Below are 16,760 nucleotides of genomic sequence, written 5' to 3'. Positions count from 1 at the left end.
AAAGGGATTACTAATGAGATCAAGAAAGAAACAAGTGTAAGCCAAGATAGATTGGTTAGACTTGCTAGTTGCTACTATTTCAAGAATGGTCTAATGGAAAAAAATTAATGCATTTGTAGCCTCAGCCTAATTACTCAGTGTATTTATCTACATTTAATCACCACTGGAAACTATACATCACGCCTGCAATGGTACAGCACATTTGCTGGAAGGTTACACACACACATATAAGCTGTACACAGCACTGTATTTTATCACTACTTCCTAGAGTGTAAGACATGCACTGGTTAAAATGTGTGTGCTGTAATAATATACTTGCTATATATACATCTTCTAAAAAGTTTAACTTCTAATGCGAATCACAGAGAGCAAGAGAGACTTTTTTCAAGGTTTCTAAAGAAAAGCAGTCTCTGCGTGAAAGGAAGAGAAAATGTGTCCAAAGGTCTTATTAACAAGACATTGTCCAGAAATTAGATGCCTTGCAATGAAGGAGGCCTATCAGGAAAAGTAAGTCACATATGGAGCCATAAGATCACATAAGATCATTGTGTTTGGGATTTGAGGTTATTGGAGAAGCTGAGAAAACAAACACCTAAATCTCTTCACAAGATATTTGAATTACTGATAAGTTTGCTGAAAATTGAGAGCTGTAATTATAATCCTCCTCTTAATGGATGCTTTCCCTCAAGACTTGAAAATTTTGAAAGACTTTTTTTAAACTATAAACTAACCTGTGCCTCATGTGTTAAAATCAGCTCTATTAACTGGCCAAAATACTGAGCAACAGTAGTGAGTGTTTCATTAATACAAGATTTCATGGACTTCAGTATCTGTTCATCTTCAGTTTGTATGCACCTGAAAAGAAAGAGAAAGGAAAGGGATGAAGGAAAAAAAGATGCTACAGACAACTATTGTTTTATCAAGCTGATTGTTGCAGGTGAGCTCTGTGTTAATAATAGGAGTATAACAGGAATTCAACAGTTCATATGAGGACACTGTCTTTGCGCCATTAGCATCACACCAGACTTTAATCAAAGCTTTGTCTACACATTTGGGATCACAGTTTACTTCACAGACTGAAGGCCAAATTTTACTACAGATGCTGTGTTTATACCAGTGTAACTCTGCTATTTTCCACTTGCATTTATAGTTATGGTCACTCTAGGATGCCTGCGTTTCAAGTACATCTGTGTGCATCCATCCATCTTTCACGACCAAAGAAGTGCTTTTGGTAATTTTCATTTCTTTATCTTCTTTGCCATAGTTAAAGTGTAGCAGGATAAGGACCCAAAATGAATGTGTGCCCAGATGAGTAAAGTTCATTTAAACAGCATACTCAAAAGTAAAATTTGGCCATCTATGCAGAAAGATTGCATACAGAAGCTTTACAGAGTTAGTGTGGCTACCCTGTAACCAGTGATAATTGTCTGTAACTGAAGAAATGAGATAAACATGGAAAGCTTTGTATGATTCAAATGAAATAACTAATAACTTCCTCACAGAAATGCATTCATTTGAATTGTCAAAACATATTCCACCCAGGCAGGCCACTGTAACGGAAGGTGTAGTTTCAACTTTGCCTGTCTTTCACCCATATATATCAACTTTGTGTCAAACAGACAAGGAGGGAGAGGGCTGGTCTGGGTCAGACACTATGAGATCAGAGCTTTCATTAAATCAGTATGTCTCATAGTAGAATAGAAAAGCAAAGTCTGAGCTGTGTGGGTTTGGCAAAAAGTGATAGTGCTTAAGAAATGTTCTTTCCTGATAATTTGATGGTGTCTTTTTCCCTGATGATCCCCCAAGCGGAATGACTCACCCAGTGTTTAAAGTAAATCAAAAAAGACCGATTGAACTGTGTTGGAGGAAACAGGGTAACGTATGTCAGGCAAGGGAAATATCATGAGAAGAACTATGAAGATATTCTTATTTTCCAGTCTCAGCGTTCTGGAGTGCAGAGAGCTGAGTAAACCTACAACGGCAATTTAAAGGAATGTGTATTTATTTGGGTTTGATTTACACATGGATATGTGCATACAGGAACATGTAGTACGACTGTCTCGCAACGTAAGTTTTCACACCAGCTGAAATCTTGGCTCCACAGAACTTGAAGGGAACTTTGTCACTGATATCATTAGAGTCAGACTTTCTCCCTTGATGTCAAAAAGCCCTGAAAAATCCACTTGCATGCAGCTTTGTCTATGCCAGGCTCTTTGCGCAACAGCAGATCCCATCCTTCATTAGGATGCAGTTTAGATAAAAGCAACTCCACCCCTCAGAGTCTAACATTTAGAAAGCCTTTCAGAGCTGCAGGGGCCTAGTTCTAACATTTGAGGGTGTTAGTAGATTTGTACTTCTCTTTAGAAGTTCTACAACATAATAAAACAGCAAAATTAATATTTCAACTAGAAAATTTAAATTACCTTTCTGTGAATGCTGTAAATTCTGAACACTTGTCTATTAAAAGTTTTTCAGACTGCAGAGAGAGAGAAAGTGTTTTAAAGCAATATCCATACACACAATTGCTTTTTAAAAATAAATAATGCTTGTCTATAACAATTAGATGAAAACCCTCCAGAAACATAATATTTCATATGGACACCCTTTTTCTACTTTTCTGCATAGAACAAGTAGAGATAAAACTGAAGTTAACAAAAAAAGTATTTTCTACACTGTAAATGTGAAGGAACTCACAGATGGGGCATCTAATTACTTTAGTCCAGTAGTCCTCAAAACCAAAACATTTCAACATAATTTGTCAACATTATTAATATTCAGAATCAGGCCTATGATAAAAAAGGATCCAAAATGAGTCAAGCATGTTTCCATAGCTGAAAAGGGATTACTGAAAAGGGATTAGAATGTCTTAAACAAGGGATCAGTATCAGTATGTAAGGATTTCTTACAGATTGTTTAAAGTAAGCTTTAATTATTACAATAAAAAAATTAAACAAGACAAACGTTACATGCCTTACCAGCATCCTACCTGGTGCATTTCTTCTGAAGAATTCCTGGTGAACATATTGTATTCATTTATCATTGAACGTACATGGCAGTTGACTCTTACTGTCATGCTGTGGACTCTCTGCCATCTATTCTTCTCCAGCTTTTGAGCAATCCTGGTCAACTCTGTGCTTATGATCCAAGCTCTTTTTAATAGCAGCTGTAAGTTATCACACGTGCTATATTGTGAAGAAAGGATAAGTTCATTTTGTTCATCCTTCTCAATGCTGATTGGCTTGGACTGGAGAATACACATACATTCACAGTCTGTCATCAACTTCAAATCTTCCATCCATCGCTGAACAGAGTCCACCTGAATTAAGTGCATGCTAGAAGGCAGAGAAAGAGAAGGAGGAATGAAGTAAAGCAAAACAACCTTAGAATAACCACCGGCAATACAATACAGTTGCATCCATCTACCAGGATTCAACCGATTGACAAAAGGCAGCTAATTGAACAAACAATTTGCTTGCAGTACCACAGCAACATGCTTAGCTTTCTATTCCAAACACAGGTTTTGGGTTTCTAATCACCTTTACTCCACCTACCGTGCTATAAAATTATTTGTGAGAAATCAGTAGAGATTAGAGATAAGTAAACAGAAGTTTGAACTACACTTTTGGAGCGAAATGTTTCTTGTACCTCCAGAGTTTATGAAGGAGCAAAGTTGTAGGTGTGTTTGCTTGTTGTTTATGGGACTGTACTGTCAGCTTTTTCTAGACACTTTGCCTATTGGACACTTAACACTGGTGCAGCCAAAGCAAGACAGTGAACGATACTGTCAGCAATATCCATTTCTGCCATACCGTAACCCGTTAAACCTCAGCTGGATTCTACTTCCCGACCAGTCCTTTACTTGCCCCTTATTTCTCACTGCGCTCTGTACGATATGCATGTCTGACTTCCAAAGCACATCTTTGCACTACAGCAAATATGCTGTGAGCCAGTGAGGCTGAAAAGAAACTCCTTGACGAGAATATCCTGACACAAGGGCAATGGGCCTGCATTTTGTGCCCTTGCCCCTTCAGCTAGTAAAACGTGGTACCCAAAACAGCAGCTGTGCTGAGCTGTTCTGAGCTCATCTTTGTGAGGGATCCCGAGTTCCCTGGAGCCTTGAGGTAGAGTTGCCGAGCATTTTCTCTTATAGCGAGGTGCCCAAATCCTAATGAAAAAAGCCTTAATCCTCACCCCAACCGTACAGACATACAGAGCCAGGTTTTATTAGACATGACTAGCGTTATTAACGTTGTATCTAACGGTATAAAAAGGCCAGGCATAGGAGCCTAGATCAGACAGAGCAAAGTTAGTACAGCTGCATTCACCCTCACCTACTTTGTCTTTGCAGACAGGCTATGGTTTCTGCTTTTGTTTCATTTAGCTCAGGGAATTCCTTAGTGGCAGCACCCTGATCCCTTTGACTCCCTGGACATACGCGCCCTCCCTGTGAGGCCTGCCTGGCCTCTTGCTGCCTCCCGCAGTCTCGCAGACCATCAGCACAAAACGCAGCCTCCCAGCTTTGTATTTTGACTCTCACCTACCACACCTAAGGCTGGACCTCTGTTTCCCTTTGCAGGAGGGAGCTCCCCAAGGAAGGAGCATCGCCTCTGCCAAGAGGTCCCATCTGACCCTTGCTTCCAAAGCACGGACAGAACAGACACTGTCCATCTCCAGAAATCATGTCTCCAAAATCTTTTTCACATTTAACAGTAGGTCCCAGATTATTTCAGTTTACATTTCCCCTCCCTAATCCTCACAAGAGACCAGTTCCTCTGGTAAATACATACATAAATGTATGTATAAAACATTTTCTCTATCAATAGTAGATATATAATAAGTATATATATAAATATATATCTAAATCTAAGGGACAGCTACGTAGAGCTAAGGGAAAAAGACAAGTTATTGTTAAAAAGAAAGCCGTAATATATTTTCAAATTACTTAATTTTCCTTATCTTTATGCAAAAGCTTAAAAGATTCCCAATGATGGTTGCTGAAATTAATCATGGTTGCAATGGTAAAGACTGACTTTATCAATATCTGTCCCCCACTAGGCCCATCATATCCCCTCTCAATGCAATATCATTCACTGGTAATAAAGCACGGCAGGAGGCCGAGAGTTCAAAGAATCACTGCAAGTCTCCATAGCATAGGAGATTTTGATTTTTCTATGCCTAAAACAGTTTCTGCAGAATTTATAAACACAGGCGTGACCAACGAATGTAATATTCACATACACAACACACTTCCAAAAGGGGCACTTTACTCAGCAGGAATTTCAGATTTCCGATCTACAATGAATAAAATAATTTTTCTGACAGTTTTAATCAGCTGAAGACTCAGCCTTAATTTTTGGCAAGGCTTCTTAACATGAAATACTTGAAAATTTTAGTATCTCTCTTCCTCTAGTGAAAGATGGATTGATACTAAAGGGTTCCAAAGAAGTGAAGATGAAAGGCAAAGGAAAATGAAATTAAGTGAAAGCAAGAGAGACTAGGATTAATTTTTTTTCCCAAACTTCTACTGGTATCCTACAGCTAGTCTGACAGTGTAGTGGATGGTTGTCAACCTTCTGTATACATGTTGCAGTTTTATAAGATGCTATACCAAAAAGGACAAAAAGCAAGTTTGTATTATAGCCCCCATTCTTTTAATCCAGATACTGATTTATTGCAACTCAGCATCACAGCAGGAATGCTCTTTGCTGTTATATAAAGCCTTACTGTTAGAACAAAATCTGCAATTACATTAGCCAAGCTAAGGATGACCAGGCAGAAGGCCTTTTTAATTCTTGTGCTTCCATTTATACAGTGAGCACCAGCTGAACTCAAGAAGTCTCCTTTCAGATCACTGAATTAATATTCCACAAATTACCAAAATTTGTTAATGTACATATGAAAAGGAGGCTTACCTCAAGTATAATTTCATATAAATCAACAGCAAACAAGATACAAGAGATCAGTTTCATTGCTCCAATCCCCCTTTTCACCATATATGATGAAACTACTTTTAATTTTAAACTGTACATGCTACTGCTATTTAAGGTCATTATTTCACTCAGTTTTGAATATTGTGTAATTGCATTTCATCATCGATTGTGGCTCGCTTTCTTCTTGCTATGTGTAGTCTCCTTATTGCCTTTTTGGATCTGAAGCAAGGTTTCCTAATAAACAAAAATAACAACTTTAGAAGTTTGAGACCATGATTTATGATGATGTGCATAGTTTGCATGCAGTACAGGATAAACTCATTTGACACAGAGTAATGTATTTTTCATTTCTAAAGTGCACTGCAATAATTGATTAAATCCCGGTTTAGTAAGTACAGATAAACTCCTACATTATAAATTCACAGGGAAAAAAACTAAAATAGAAGGTTAGTCAGAAAAAACAAAAAATTGTTCATATTTCCTTTAATCCCCAAAACCAGTCTTCACTCTGAGGAGAAAAAAGGATGGTAGAGTTGTACAAAAAAGGTACAGATGTTAAAGAAACTCTCCTTGTTTGCCTCTGTTCCTATTAATTGTCAGAAGTACAACTGTAGAATTTAGGATGTCATTGAAGCTTAGTATTCCTTAACTCAACAATGGCAAAAATAATACCATTCACCTACTTTCAGACAAAAGAACCACAGAAAACTCCCCCTGATCACTATGTCAGCTTTTCTGACACATTATCCTTTAAAATACACATATATCGTGATTACTCAGGTGAACTACATAAATTATTTGCCTTCATCCACATCTCCCTGTATTTAGAGAAAATCTTCCTAAGCATTCAGCAGATTAATTTCTAGACTAATTTTTTATATATTAAAATAAGGAAAGCAAAAAATGTTTTCATTCCTAATTAGCTATTAAGAATCATATTCCAGACAGCATTTACTGAACTCCAAAAACAAGTTGAAAATTTCCATTTTGTCTCCCCATTACTGAAAAAAAAAAATCTACACCTACAAAATAAAATCAGCTATAACAGGTCAGACAAGAAAAAAAAAAAAAAAAACCACCAACCCAAAAAACCTGTCTAGCCCATTATCTTGCTCCCAACATGGCCATTAGGAGACGCATAAGGAAAGATTATAAGAGGCATGGCAAGAGCTGAGCAACCCCTCCTTCCCATCTTCTGGCAATTAGTGGTTTAGGAACTTCCTAAGCCAGAAATTGTGTCTGAGCAGGATGTTTTCACAATTCATGAAAGAGAAGTAGCCATTAATCCTTTTTTGAACTCAGTTAAACTTTTGGCCTTTACAACATCTAGTGGCAGTGTCTCACATTGTTTGATTATTTTTTCTATGAAAAAGTGTTTCTTATTGTTTGTTTTAAACTTGCTGCCTGGAGATATTAACACAAGCTCTTTAGTTCTTTTATGCTGCAAGATACTGAAATGACAGTTCCACGTTCACCCTCTTTGTGTAATTCTTTTTTTTTTTTGCTCTACCTTATCTTCTCTTGGTTATCTGATTTCCAATGTAGGGAAACTCAGTCTATCTAGCCTGTCACCGTACAGAAGTGATTCCACTCCTCTGTTCATGCACTTACTCTCCCCACTTTTTCAAAAAGCCTTTTCCACTTTTCCTATGTTCTAAGATGTGATGGCGAGAACAGCATGCAATATCCAAGATTCAGGTAAATTATGGATTTATACATTTGAATTACATTTTCTGTACTGTCCCTATTTTCCAAGAACTGCCAAAATTAAATTTCTCTTTTACTTAAGTGTTTTCCAGAGAGCTTTTTCATTTTTACCTTCCAGAAAAACTACTTATTTTGATTTCTGAATCTTTTCCATGAGTGATTATACATAATTTAGAGTTCACTGTTCTGTGTGTATGATGAAAGAGATTGTCTTCAGTTCCCTTCCCCTCCACACTTGTACTACTTTATGTTCATTAACATATAATGTCTTCTGTCATTTTACATTTCAGTGACACAGTATTGTGAGACTTTTTGTGTTTGCACATGATTTTAAATTAACATAAACAGTTTTGCATCAGCAGGAAGTGTTGTTGTCCTGCTATTATAACTATTTTTCAGGTTGTTAAGTACATCAAGCAAGACTGGTTCGAGCATAAGGGACCTTACTGGTGTGATTTTCCCCAGTTCTGTTTAATTGAGCCACAGTAGCTGGGTAACTGGCAGAGATCCTGATGTATATAGATAGTAGTTCCCCACCAGTTAGAATTTCTGAATTTAGTATGTCATGGCATATTGACAAAAAAGCAATTTGTCTAGAGTGTACACTATAAAAGCAGAATTTCATGTGAAAATAGCAGTAAAAATAATTCAGTGCAAAATAAAAATTCAAAAGAAAGTCTCCAGCATTTCTTCAAAGTCATTCTATTTTAATTGAGGTTGTAAAATATTTGATGAAGTTTTCAAGAGCACTCAGCTGAACTTGAGTAACTAGCAATTTGAATATTCCAAATTCTAGTGTGCTTGCCAAAAAAACAGAGTCTTTAAAAATTGTGTTATTTTGACAAAATCATTTGGTGTCACTGGCTGAGACCAACTTAGACCAACAGCATGTTAAAAGTATAATGCTTCAAAAGATGCTCAGACCTTGTTTCATACAGACATTTCTGCACTATATAACACAGTGCAGGGGAAATTGCATCCTGGAGAAAGACTCACATTAGAAATTTAAAATGGGATTATTTTTTTAAAGAGAGGCATATCATATTCAGTGTTCTGTTAACAGCATTTGTCGGAGTAAAGAATTAATAACTAGATCATTTGTTTAAAACTTCCAGCTTGGAGCTCTCTACTACAATTTTACTAGCAGCATATAGACTTCCTTTTTAAATTGCAAATGTTACAATGAAAGAGAGTTATACCTCCATTTTAGCAGGGAGGTTCACTCAGTGCAAAAGTTTCATGTTTTATAACATGTGTGCTGAAGTCTGAGCTGATCAATTCATGTGAATAATTCCAGTGGTCATATTTATAAAGTGTAAAGGATTCTGCTCAGTTAAATTATGTTTTTGAGGCTTCTTAGCCTTTTTATCCATTTTCACCTATTATGACAGATTTATTACCAATCCTAATGAGAGCATTTAGCACAGCTTCCAGATAAGCCTACAGTGAAAGTCAATGCCAAGTCTTACAACTGCGCTCAAATTTATTGTTCTAATTAGTGGTAGGTAATTAATTGGCAACAAACAACTCCTTGAATGGATTTAGCCCCCCTCTTGGAACATTAATCATCTCTAATTTTTTTCTAATTCATCTTTTCAGAATTATTCATAGGTACCCAATATACCCAAGGCCAGTTTGTACATCAATACAATGTACAGCAGAACTCCACTCTCAGTGGAAGGATTTAGTGAAGAGACATAGAGACAGCTCTTATTTATCCTCAAGTTGCTTTACACAATATTAATTGCATAAAAGAGCCTTGATATTGTGTTTGCACTGATTTTAGCAAAATTTTATAGAGCTAGCTAGAGAGCTAGTTTAGAAGATACAAAATAGCTTTAAGGTAGCTGAGAATCAGATTCCTGATTTTTAAGTGAACACATTTGCTTTGTAGATCATTCCTAAGGTAATAGAGGTCTATGAATATCTGGGATTTGTAATTGATATGGCAAGCTAAAAGATTAGCCAGGTCATTTGCACTGTGTTGTTTTTTCCCCTTGGTTTTGTGTTCTTCTTTTCCAGTAAAACCTCAGCAATCCAACTTCACTAGGACAAAAGATGAGTTTAGTATGAATTATTTAAACTTTTAGAAAACACTGATAAAAGCACGTTAGTTCCTAGTTTTCAAAAGACGTTAACAGGCTATATTAAAATGGTATTTTAATTTGCCTCAATGATTATTCAATCATTACAGATACTAAAGTCTAACAATTCCCCCAGATGAAGTCAGTAACAGGTAATGCAAACTACAGCCCTGAAACATTTCTCAAAACAAAACAACTTAAGGAAAGGTGCACTGTCGTCAGCCAGATATCCTGAAGTGTACTGTAGAAGGCAGAACTCTGTTAGCCAGCATCGATCACCCTTCTATGTTTTAATATTTCCATTTAATTTAGGAGTAGTTTTAAACCACAAAGAAATGCAGCAGAAATAATAGAGGCATTACCACTAGTTTCAGGAAGCAGCATGCCAGTTGGCAGAATAAATAAATATTGGTAACAAGACCAGAATTACTCAAAGATCACAAGTAAAATACAAATGTGTTACAATAGTGGTAATAAGTTAACTGTTTTGTTGACTAGAGACACCTCAATATTGCTACTTTCCTGGTAACTAATATCTATGAGCCTTTTCACCTGACCTGAAACGAACAATGGTCCCTTCTTGCCATTTACTGAAACTTCAGTACCACCAAATTCAGTTTGGCATCTGCACTCTGAGATGATGGAGTTACTCAAGCCACCAGCCTCCTCAAAATCAGTGCTACCATAGAGGAAAATAATTTAAAACCACAAATAGCTTGTGCCTTGTTAAGCATCCATCCAACTTCTGCAGGGAGATCAAATGAAGACCAGCCTGTGAAACTTAGAACTAAACATTTGTGGTGTGGCTATTGCATTTAGTGAAATCTTACGCATTCACCAATATAGGTGAATAAGGAAAGTAAAAACACTATAAACACTTGTAATACATAAGGTACAATGTGCAAATTAACTAGAGCTTCATCACACCTATTGGAAAGGCCACATAAATCATTTAGTGTTAAGTGCTGCACCAATGTTCTTCTCAGAGCTTTATGTTTTTCTGAGAAATCCTCACTGTAAGTTGTCCCTCTAAAAATGTCTGGAAATATTATACCATCCCAGAATTACTGGCACACTATAGAACATAAGGAAGACACAATATCAAATCACAGACCAATTCAGCTTGTCAATTAACTTATGTAAAATCTAGGATAAACTTATCATATATGATTTTTCTTCACATGGTTAGAGTTTAAGTAGGGTCAGGTCCTTTCCAGCCTCTGTCAACTGAAGGGATAGTCAGAAGGCAAAAGGACTAGTTCAAACTGGTTTTGTGGATTTTTGCTTTGTGCCTGGTACATTAAATCACTAAAACACTAGCTGTCTCAACAAGCACATAAGTCACTGGGTTCACAGAAAGTAAAGACAGCAGTAAAAGAGAATATAATCTCCTGACAGAAAGGAGGAAAATGCTAAATAAACCCTGCTATCAGCAAGTTAATGACAGTATAAGGCTACTAACTGGCTTGCTTACAGGCAAAGCTGAACAAACAGTATGCTAATATTGTCACAATGGTCATCAACCAAAATATGTCTGTTGAATCTATATTTGTATAGTATTATTAATTTACACTTGCAATGAATACTGTTGCATTTATAGTGTCATTATAAACTAGTAAACTGGCTAAAATTTCCAGAACAAATTAGCTTGGTGAACCCTGTGATATTGGCATATTCAGACTTGATAACAGTAAACTGTTACAGACTCAGATCAGACTTGATGGACTTTGACCCAACTTGAGGAATTCACCAGACTCAGAAGCAGGCAGTTTTAGCCGCCCTACAATTCAGACAATATGGTAGATGGGGGAAAAAATGCTCTCCCACTGGCCCTGTTGGTTGAGAGTCCATTCATGTTGAAGTGGGGGTGGGGGACTGCCAATACAAATCCACTGCTCCTAGATCACTTCATCCAAATTTGTTGGTATGAGTTACTGACATGCTTATATTTTTTTTCATCTCCATTTGACCACTGGTAAAACTAGAAATGAAGTTGAACTTACCAAATTCTGCAAGTGGAACTCTGTGATGGAGCACTTTTTTTTTTTTTTTTTTTTTTTATATTGGTCTTTTTTATTCTGTCTGTGTGTAAGAGAGTCTGTTACTCACTGAAGGTCAGAGATAACCCATTTGCAACAGGACACTGATCATCACCTAAACTCTGCTTTCCTCTGCAAGTTCATTTCAGCAGTAGTATGCACTCCATCAGCTACACTGGCCTGGATCTTCTCTGGCATATAGCAGTTTTGTGCTCTGCACAAAAAAAGATTAGGATAAGACCATCCAATGAATTCTCTCTTGGATCTGCTCCTGTTCATTTTTAATGATATTTATAGAATATCAGTGCAAGATAGACAGAAGCGTTATACATGAAGTACAAAAAAAAATCCACCGACCAAGCTTTGTGAAGGATATTGGTTCTTTTGTTCAGCATGTTGCTTGATCATTTGTTCTGCAGTAAGCAGATTCCCTTCATTCCTCAGGCAAATTGCTCTTTGATGAGCTGGATGAAGTAGCATTCCCTCCATCTGAGGTTAGGTCCTGAAATAAGAAACTATTCTCCAATGCATAGACAAAAGCAGTGCTGAAGAGGCAAGATACTGCCACTCTTGTTCTCTTTGCAAATGACAGCCTGGGTCTTGCAAAAACATGAAACAGTTATAGTTTTTCTGAAAAATGAGATACCAGAGCTGAGGGGTCTTAGCTTTGTGCACAATGACAGAATCCATTACTTTGGACTGTATTTAGCCCAATGTAAGCAGAACAGCATAGCCTGATGGAACATCGCAAAGCAATTCTACTCAGAACATTTTTACAGCTGCTTTCAGGACTTTAAGTCTGACTTGGTGACTGAAGTATGTTGATAATCTTGAAGGGATATTGTCATCAGCATACATTTAAATTGCTAATTACTGAGTACACACAAAGTTCTCCCTCCCATAAATAGCGGGGCATGTTTCCTGCATTGTGTGACAGAACAGTTAACAAGGCCATCAGCAGGAGAGAATGTGCTCAAGATATTAACCAGACATTTCATCCCAGTTCACTGCTTCCTGATGCTCAGGCTACACTTGTAATTGCAGAGGCCAATATTCCTCACGGCCTTATAAGAACAATATGCTGTAAGAGAGAAGTCCTTGTAAACACCTAGCAGGCAGGGAGAAATAGAAATGAAAGAGAGAAGGAGAAAAACAACACTGGAAATAATCTGGGGCCATAGACCATGGAAATGGTCAGACACAATCACAAGCAAGGACTAATTTGGAGACTAACATGAGAGTCCATGAAAACAGTGCCAGCACCTCGTTGAATATTCTTTTTTCTTCCTCCAAATCTGCCTTAATTTGTAGTTTAATAACAAACAGTACAGCTCTCTGTGCTGTTTTGAAAGGAGTTATGACATGCATTATGAGCACCACCATTAACCTTTCCCCTTTTACTATTTACTCATTTAAGGTCCTAACCCTACTGATTAAGTAAAGCCTGGATTACTTAATGAAGGAAGCAACAACCATTTTCCTGGGAGTTATGAGATTGGTATCACTCAGGAGACTACAGAAATTTGGGGACCCTCAGTCACATCTATTGCACAGCAACTCTAGCTAAAATTGTCAAAAAAGGGGTAAGAAAAGGATAGCCTGGTGTTGGCTTTTCTAAGATTAACATTAGAACATTAACCTTTCAACAGACAAGTTAAAAAGATAAAAAATAGCAACATAGCAACACAAATATCAGAATGACTTGGTAAAAATACCTTAAGTAGTCTCATTCAAATAAGAAAGCAGTTTCTAATCAAAAAAATTTGATATTTAAGCACATGCTTATATACTTCTGTAGAAGGCAGAGGACTGAAATTAAATCTTACGTCATCAAATCCACTGTTCTGATACCAGAAGCAACCAGATCAGATAATTTGTTCATAAATGGCTTAAAAATCAACTCTAAAAATAATTTATTGTGGGCTCAAATGTGTTCTATTAAGTGACTATTCTAGAATTGCACTGCTCCAATGGTGAGAAATTTCTTACTTCTGATCAAAATTTCTTATTTCTGATTGAAATTTCTTAAAAGCCAGTTCATTCCCATTGTGGTTCATCTTTCTTTTTAAACAAGAATTTATCTTCCAATGCATTTCTAGGAAGCAAATGCATGCTCTCAGCTTCTGTTTTGCAAGACTTAACAAGTAAAATTATTTAGATTCCTTTTATGAAACTATGTTGCTTTCCACTCCCCCTGCCCTAAAAAGCCTGGTAGATCAGTAGCTGCTGCAAAATTCATTTTTTACTGAAAGACTTGATATCATGCTTGATAGCAAATGAAGTCTCAAAGTAACTTGCACAGTGACATTAGTACACCCTTATCTCCACCAGAGTTATCTCACTTCATACAGCCCAGGACTGATCTTGCTGCCTTCATCACCAGATCTTACTGGCAAATGCAGTCACAGTCATCTCATTATCAACTAGTATACATAGGTCCTTCTCTTAATTTTTTTTTCCATTGAATGAGCTACAAACTGTTGCAGACTTTCTTTTTCTCAACCCCTAAATGCATAACCTTGAGATTTCAGTTTCTCATCCTTTTTTTCAATACTTGAAGTGTACTTCTAATTCTCTGCTTTCAAATATAACCCTTGCTGTTACCCTTTCCCATTTTACCCTTTGTCTAATAGCTGCTGTTTTTTGTATTTACTAGTAAATTACCATGTGTATAATCTCCACTGACTTTCTTTTGTTAAAAGGGAAAATAGAAAAAAAACCAAAGTTATCTTATCAGAGAACGGTCGGGACAATGCATCTTTGGCAGGTTAATGTTTTGGCATCCCATTTCCCATTTAATCCCAAACCTCTAGCTACTCTTTACTAGAGTTTTTCCTGAATTTCTCCTCTCTTCCTTTCAAAGAACAAAAGTCTCCTGAACAAAAGTCTTATTGAAAAAACTATAACTGACAGTATATACTAGACTAGAGTCCTAGATCATTAAATCACCTCTTAAAAGGCTATTTAATAAACACAGACCTGCTGTGTAGTCTCCCCACCTGGACCTTCCTTATGGTCCAAATGAGGGTACAATAACACCAATTACTCTGTGTGTGTGTGCATGCACATGTATGCATATGACATTTCCCTTCTCTACACACTACATCCCTCCCAAACAACAGATTATGCCTAAGGCTCTGATCTAATTAGGAAAGATCCTGTTTCCCTCCTGCCTTTTCAAAATTCCGATTTCTCTTCCCTTTCCATGCTTCTGCTGATACTACTATTTTATTCTTTCTGCTTACATATCCAGTGCTCAGTTGCCAGAGAGAGATGCCTGAGCCAAGTGTAAGCAGAAGATATTTGCACTCCAGTTGCTGTACACAGCCAGACTTCTATTTTCTGAATTACTTAAATCTTGTGTGGCCCTCCAGCCACAATAAATTTACTCAGAGCAGCAGAGTGATCTAGTGGACAGACTCGTTGAGTAGAAATTCAAATAGTTGGGCTCCACTCTTTGCTTTCCTGCTAATATTCTGACAAGTTTTGTCACCACTTGCCATCCTTCTCTCCTGCTAGACTCTGACTCTTTCCTCTGTTTAGCTTATGAAGTGACACTTTCTTGCTTTTGCGCTGAGCGTTGATCTTGACTGGAGCTTCCAGATGCTACCGTAACACATGTAGTGGAGAAAGGCAAAAATCTAAGTTTTTCAAAGCCATCCTGAGAGGATATCTGAAGGCTAAGTAGCAAAAGGAGAAAGGACACGAGTGGTTATTTTTACTACCATAAAGTTGCTTTTGAATGAGGGACAACAGCTGAAGTGTGAAGAATGCCTGAGCTAGAACAGTCTCATTAAAATATAAAATCCAAAACAACTGGATTCCAAGACCTGAAAAAGACAAGAGTTCAGGAGGGTTCTTCAAAATGCTGAATGAGGTGAGGAAACAACCACAGCCTGGTTTCCTGGTGAAAGTAAAGATGAGTGGGTTTGGAGTCCTGCAGGTTGCTCATTCCTTGGAAATAATTCATTAGCAAGGACTTTTCACCTTACTGCTGTTCACAGCAACTCTGGTAACATCAGGTGTAAAAGAGGAGCAAGGGAGAGAGCAACAAGAGCCCCCATTGCACAAGTTTCAATCTCCATCTTCAGAAGGGAGCAGGTGAAAAGAATTATGTACCATGGAGGATAGAACCAGGTGGCTTTTACAGGGACTGAGAGAATATTACAAATGATGACAAGAAGAGAAGACAGAAAAAAGATCTCTTCTTTTTCCCCCTTCTTAGTGAGTAGGATGAAACAGCATATCTATTTATTCCTCTTCATTTAGAGAGAGCAGGGTTTGGGTCACTGTCAGCGAATCTCTGGCACAAATGAGTTATCCGTGATTCATAAGGGTATGCAGGCTCCACATTCTGCAGTGCATTAAAAACAGTACAATGATGTTTTCCAGAAAAAAAAAGCATAATTCTGGTATCATTGCAGAAAAATAAGTCAATTATCCCTTCTTAATTATTTATTTAGCATTAATAAACTCTTACTGGCCATGAAAGGAACCTGGGAAACAGATAACAGGAGCGAGAAAGTGTAGTGAACACCATTGTTTTGCCATAATACATCCCAGGTTCAATGAATTAGCACCAAATATAAATAAATGGGTATTTTATGTGAGTACAATATTTTGCATTAAAAAACAATTAAAGGATAAGTGGAACTAGGTTTTTGTCCTACTATAATGCTTTACGATACCTCACAGTAGAACAAGCAAATTGGATGTGAAAATGTATCAGAAATGGAAGCAAGGAAATATTCCACAATGTTAAGTCTGTTATAGTCACCAGCCTTAGCTAAAGAAATTTGCTTCATATAAATTACTGTGGGATAACAGAACTTCCTCACAAACGGGGAATACGTCTGATACACACACACAAAACAAGTGGCTTATTCATTGAATATTCTCTTTTACTTTCCCTTTGTCAGTCTCTATTATGAGAGTAAAGTCTTCAGAGAAAGGAAAAAAGCTCTCTGTGTAATTGTGAAGTGTCTGATTAACAATCCTTT

The 16,760-nt window shown here is 37.1% G+C and overlaps 1 protein-coding gene across 1 annotated transcript in view; it reads right to left on the bottom strand.

Annotated features, from left to right (window-relative positions):
* Positions 1–16,760, bottom strand: part of INSC (INSC spindle orientation adaptor protein) — a 102,309-nt gene that overhangs the window by 65,423 nt on the left and 20,126 nt on the right. Inside the window, exons 2-4 of the mRNA XM_075712824.1 lie at positions 2,987–3,332; positions 2,424–2,476; positions 732–855 (exon numbers count right to left, since the gene is read on the bottom strand). Of these exons, the coding sequence (XP_075568939.1) occupies positions 732–855; positions 2,424–2,476; positions 2,987–3,332 (523 nt within the window). The remainder of the gene's footprint in view (positions 1–731; positions 856–2,423; positions 2,477–2,986; positions 3,333–16,760) is intronic.

This window comes from Pelecanus crispus, chromosome 6 (genome assembly GCF_030463565.1).
Source record: "Pelecanus crispus isolate bPelCri1 chromosome 6, bPelCri1.pri, whole genome shotgun sequence".
Lineage (NCBI taxonomy): Eukaryota > Metazoa > Chordata > Aves > Pelecaniformes > Pelecanidae > Pelecanus > Pelecanus crispus.
The sequence above is the reverse complement of the archived record's forward strand: the minus strand, read 5'-3'. Positions and strand labels throughout refer to the sequence as shown.